General features: G+C 50.6%; 1 protein-coding gene across 4 annotated transcripts in view; it reads left to right on the top strand.

Annotated features, from left to right (window-relative positions):
• Positions 1-6,000, top strand: part of KHK (ketohexokinase) — a 67,303-nt gene extending 61,303 nt beyond the window's left edge. For all 4 annotated transcript variants that reach the window (XM_072144050.1, XM_072144052.1, XM_072144051.1 and 1 more), the window contains 3 exons: positions 2,532-2,620; positions 2,939-3,096; positions 5,311-6,000. In XM_072144050.1, the coding sequence (XP_072000151.1) occupies positions 2,532-2,620; positions 2,939-3,096; positions 5,311-5,399 (336 nt within the window). In that variant the 3' untranslated portion in view covers positions 5,400-6,000. The remainder of the gene's footprint in view (positions 1-2,531; positions 2,621-2,938; positions 3,097-5,310) is intronic.

Raw genomic sequence — 6,000 nt, forward strand, 5'->3', positions numbered from 1 at the left:
GGTAAGGAGGAGCAGGTTACTGACCATAGAGAGGAGAGATCTGGTAAGGAGGAGGTTACCGACCATAGAGAGGAGAGAACTAGTAAGGAGGAGGTTACCGACCATAGAGAGGAGAGAACTAGTAAGGAGGAGGTTACTGACCATAAAGAGGAGAGAACTGGTAAGGAGGAGGTTACTGACCATAGAGAGGAGAGAACTGGTAAGGAGGAGGTTACCGACCATAGAGAGGAGAGAACTGGTAAGGAGGAGGTTACTGACCATAGAGAGGAGAGAACTGGTAAGGAGGAGGTTACTGACCATAGAGAGGAGAGAACTGGTAAGGAGGAGGTTACTGACCATAGAGAGGAGAGAACTGGTAAGGAGGAGGTTACCGACCATAGAGAGGAGAGAACTGGTAAGGAGGAGGTTACTGACCATAGAGAGGAGAGAACTGGTAAGGAGGAGGTTACTGACCATAGAGAGGAGAGAACTGGTAAGGAGGAGGTTACCGACCATAGAGAGGAGAGAACTAGTAAGGAGGAGGTTACTGACCATAAAGAGGAGAGAACTGGTAAGGAGGAGGTTACTGACCATAGAGAGGAGAGAACTAGTAAGGATGAGGTTACTGACCATAAAGAGGAGAGAACTGGTAAGGAGGAGGTTACTGACCATAGAGAGGAGAGAACTGGTAAGGAGGAGGTTACTGACCATAGAGAGGAGAGAACTGGTAAGGAGGAGGTTACTGACCATAAAGAGGAGAGAACTGGTAAGGAGGAGGTTACCGACCATAGAGAGGAGAGAACTAGTAAGGATGAGGTTACTGACCATAAAGAGGAGAGAACTGGTAAGGAGGAGGTTCCTGACCATAGAGAGGAGAGAACTGGTAAGGAGGAGGTTACCGACCATAGAGAGGAGAGAACTGGTAAGGAGGAGGTTACTGACCATAGAGAGGAGAGAACTGGTAAGGAGGAGGTTACTGACCATAGAGAGGAGAGAACTGGTAAGGAGGAGGTTACTGACCATAGAGAGGAGAGAACTGGTAAGGAGGAGGAGGTTACCGACCATAGAGAGGAGAGAACTGGTAAGGAGGAGGTTACTGACCATAGAGAGGAGAGAACTGGTAAGGAGGAGGTTACTGACCATAGAGAGGAGAGAACTGGTAAGGAGGAGGAGGTTACTGACCATAGAGAGGAGAGAACTGGTAAGGAGGAGGTTACTGACCATAGAGAGGAGAGAACTGGTAAGGAGGAGGAGGTTACTGACCATAGAGAGGAGAGAACTGGTGAGGAGGAGGTCACTGACCATAGAGAGGAGAGACCTGGTGAGGAGGAGGTTACTGACCATAGAGAGGAGAGAACTGGTAAGGAGGAGGTCACCGACCATAGAGAGGAGAGAACTGGTAAGGAGGAGCAGGTTACTGACCATAGAGAGGAGAGATCTGGTAAGGAGGAGGTTACCGACCATAGAGAGGAGAGAACTAGTAAGGAGGAGGTTACCGACCATAGAGAGGAGAGAACTAGTAAGGAGGAGGTTACCGACCATAGAGAGGAGAGAACTAGTAAGGAGGAGGTTACCGACCATAGAGAGGAGAGAACTGGTAAGGAGGAGGTTACTGACCATAGAGAGGAGAGAACTGGTAAGGAGGAGGTTACTGACCATAGAGAGGAGAGAACTGGTGAGGAGGAGGTTACTGACCATAGAGAGGAGAGAACTGGTAAGGAGGAGGTTACTGACCATAGAGAGGAGAGAACTGGTATGGAGGAGGAGGTTACTGACCATAGAGAGGAGAGAACTGGTAAGGAGGAGGAGGTTACCGACCATAGAGAGGAGAGAACTAGTAAGGAGGAGGTTACCGACCATAGAGAGGAGAGAACTGGTAAGGAGGAGGTTACTGACCATAGAGAGGAGAGAACTGGTAAGGAGGAGGTTACTGACCATAGAGAGGAGAGAACTGGTAAGGAGGAGGAGGTTACTGACCATAGAGAGGAGAGAACTGGTAAGGAGGAGGTTACCGACCATAGAGAGGAGAGAACTAGTAAGGAGGAGGTTACTGACCATAGAGAGGAGAGAACTGGTGAGGAGGAGGTTACTGACCATAGGGTGAGGAGGAGGTTACTGACCTTAGGGTGAGGAGGAGGTTACTGACCATAGGGTGAGGAGGAGGTTACTGACCATAGGGTGAGGAGGAGGTTACTGACCATAGGGTGAGGAGGAGGTTACTGACCATAGGGTGAGGAGGAGGTTACTGACCATAGGGTGAGGAGGAGGTTACTGACCATAGGGTGAGGAGGAGGTTACTGACCATAGGGTGAGGAGGAGGTTACTGACCATAGGGTGAGGAGGAGGTTACTGACCATATGGTGAGGAGGGGTTCTGTGTCGTGTAGGTCCTGTGGTCATGAAGATGTTGGTGCGGGGGGGTCTTCATTGTTTGGTAACTGATATGAAGCCATTATAATCGGTGGATGATTCTCTTCCCTCATTCCTTGCCCCAGTATTTTGGGGAGGGGGGGGTTGGGTGCTCTTTATTTATGATGTTTATATTTCCTGTAGGTGTTTGTTAGTAAAGATGTTGCCAAACATTTTGGGTTCACCTCGTCTTCTGAGGCCGTCCGTGGCCTGTACCCACGTGTGAAGAAAGGGTGAGCAGCCAGTTATCATCTTCTACATGTAAGGAGCACCTTGTACGTAGTATAGACATGAAGAGGGGCGGAGCCTCGGGGGTCTCAGGTTATTGTGGTGTCCACCAAGTTTAGTCTTTTACACCTTACCTTCTGTGTTTCCTCATAGACCCTACTTATTAATTCATCCAATGCGGGGGGGGGGGGGTTGACCCTGATGGGACATTGACCCCTTAGTGCTGATCCTTCACATAGGACACCTGTGGGTCACATCATGTCTTCCCCCCATGGTTGTCCTTCATCCATTCCCAGGATGTTCTCTGGATTGTCTCTCTTCAGGGCTTTTCTGGTCTGTGCTTGGGCTGAACATGGAGCTGATGCTCTAGGACCAGACGGACGCGTCCTCCATTCTCCTTCCTTTCCTCCAGACAAAATTGTAGACACACTTGGTGCAGGAGACACTTTTAATGCTTCTGTAATCTATGCACTGTCTAAAGGTAAGTCTGCCCCACCAGGTCCCCCCAGACACCCGTGATGTATGTGTTAACGTGAAATATCCTGGTGGCCGATACTACTGAAGTGATGTGCCCCATGGTGGCCAATACTACTGAAGTGATGTGCACCATGGTGGCCGATACTACTGAAGTGATGTGCACCATGGTGGCCGATACTACTGAAGCGATGTGCACCATGGTGGCCGATACTACTGAAGTGATGTGCACCATGGTGGCCGATACTACTGAAGTGATGTGCCCCATGGTGGCCGATACTACTGAAGTGATGTGCACCATGGTGGCCGATACTACTGAAGTGATGTGCAGCACGGTGGCCGATACTACTGAAGTGATGTGCACCACGGTGGCCGATACTACTGAAGTGATGTGCACCATGGTGGCCGATACTACTGAAGTGATGTGCAGCACGGTGGCCGATACTACTGAAGTGATGTGCACCATGGTGGCCGATACTACTGAAGCGATGTGCACCATGGTGGCCGATACTACTGAAGTGATGTGCACCATGGTGGCCGATACTACTGAAGTGATGTGCCCCATGGTGGCCGATACTACTGAAGTGATGTGCACCATGGTGGCCGATACTACTGAAGTGATGTGCCCCATGGTGGCCGATACTACTGAAGTGATGTGCCCCATGGTGGCCGATACTACTGAAGTGATGTGCCCCATGGTGGCCGATACTACTGAAGTGACGTGCACCATGGTGGCCGATACTACTGAAGTGATGTGCACCATGGTGGCCGATACTACTGAAGTGATGTGCACCATGGTGGCCGATACTACTGAAGTGATGTGCACCATGGTGGCCGATACTACTGAAGTGATGTGCCCCATGGTGGCCGATACTACTGAAGTGATGTGCCCCATGGTGGCCGATACTACTGAAGTGATGTGCACCATGGTGGCCGATACTACGGAAGTGACGTGCACCATGGTGGCCGATACTACTGAAGTGACGTGCAGCACGGTGGCCGATACTACTGAAGTGATGTGCACCACGGTGGCCGATACTACTGAAGTGACGTGCACCACGGTGGCCGATACTACTGAAGTGACGTGCACCACGGTGGCCGATACTACTGAAGTGATGTGCACCACGGTGGCCGATACTACTGAAGTGATGTGCACCACGGTGGCCGATACTACTGAAGTGATGTGCACCACGGTGGCCGATACTACTGAAGTGATGTGCACCACGGTGGCCGATACTACTGAAGTGATGTGCACCATGGTGGCCGATACTACTGAAGTGATGTGCACCACGGTGGCCGATACTACTGAAGTGATGTGCACCACGGTGGCCGATACTACTGAAGTGATGTGCACCACGGTGGCCGATACTACTGAAGTGATGTGCACCATGGTGGCCGATACTACTGAAGTGATGTGCACCACGGTGGCCGATACTACTGAAGTGATGTGCACCACGGTGGCCGATACTACTGAAGTGATGTGCACCACGGTGGCCGATACTACTGAAGTGATGTGCACCACGGTGGCCGATACTACTGAAGTGATGTGCACCACGGTGGCCGATACTACTGAAGTGATGTGCACCACGGTGGCCGATACTACTGAAGTGATGTGCACCACGGTGGCCGATACTACTGAAGTGACGTGCACCACGGTGGCCGATACTACTGAAGTGATGTGCACCAAGGTGGCCGATACTACTGAAGTGATGTGCACCACGGTGGCCGATACTACTGAAGTGATGTGCACCACGGTGGCCGATACTACTGAAGTGATGTGCACCACGGTGGCCGATACTACTGAAGTGATGTGCACCACGGTGGCCGATACTACTGAAGTGATGTGCCCCATGGTGGCCGATACTACTGAAGTGATGTGCACCATGGTGGCCGATACTACTGAAGTGATGTGCACCATGGTGGCCGATACTACTGAAGTGATGTGCACCATGGTGGCCGATACTACTGAAGTGATGTGCACCATGGTGGCCGATACTACTGAAGTGATGTGCACCATGGTGGCCGATACTACTGAAGTGATGTGCCCCATGGTGGCAGATACTACTGAAGTGATGTGCTCCATGGTGGCCGATACTACTGAAGTCATGTGCACCATGGTGGCCAATAGAGGACCTCATCGCCAGTCTACAGGACAGATTCCACCATGTTCTTCGCCCTGGCCATGTTTGTTTACTGTTGGTTCTTGGTTTTGCTCTTCCAGGTCAGACGATGGAGGAGGCCATTACATTTGGTTGCCGTATAGCCGGGAAGAAGTGTGGGATTCAGGGTTATGATGGCATCACCTCCTGAAACCTTCACTTCCAGATATACAAGAATAGTGGACCAAAGCCAAAGAAAAAGAACATCCCTGGCCTGGACATCGCCAGTATTATCATGGCCCACGTATCTCCACCCTCCAATTCAGACCTAAATATCATCGCGAGAAGATGTGACACAAACACACCTGCACAGGTTCATCTCGGTGGAGTGATGATGTCCACTTCTCATGAATTGTCCTCACAGGATGATGATTATGCCGCCATTGAGTCCTCCATGTAGACCAGGAATCTCCTGCAGGGACCAGACTGGAGGGCACCAGCAGAACACCCTGGGGGACATTACTCATGGGGGGTCTCAGCTTCGCCTATTTTTGCGCCTGTTTTTTTTTTTTTTTTGGCTTGTGATTTATGATGGATTTAGTTTTGCACCAAATTTGTCTCAAATTCTTCCCCTACAAAGTAAATTGTGACCAATAATGGAACGAGACGGAGAGAAGGTGCCAGAAGGTTCCGGGCGTCATCTCTGCGCATAAAGTCTCGGCTCGTACAATGTCCGGACCACAATGCGATGTAACTGCAGGGACCAAAAGTCACAGAGATGGAAAATAAATAATAAATTCTCGCTCCGATGA

Source organism: Engystomops pustulosus, chromosome 3 (genome assembly GCF_040894005.1).
Source record: "Engystomops pustulosus chromosome 3, aEngPut4.maternal, whole genome shotgun sequence".
Taxonomy (NCBI): Eukaryota; Metazoa; Chordata; class Amphibia; order Anura; family Leptodactylidae; genus Engystomops; species Engystomops pustulosus.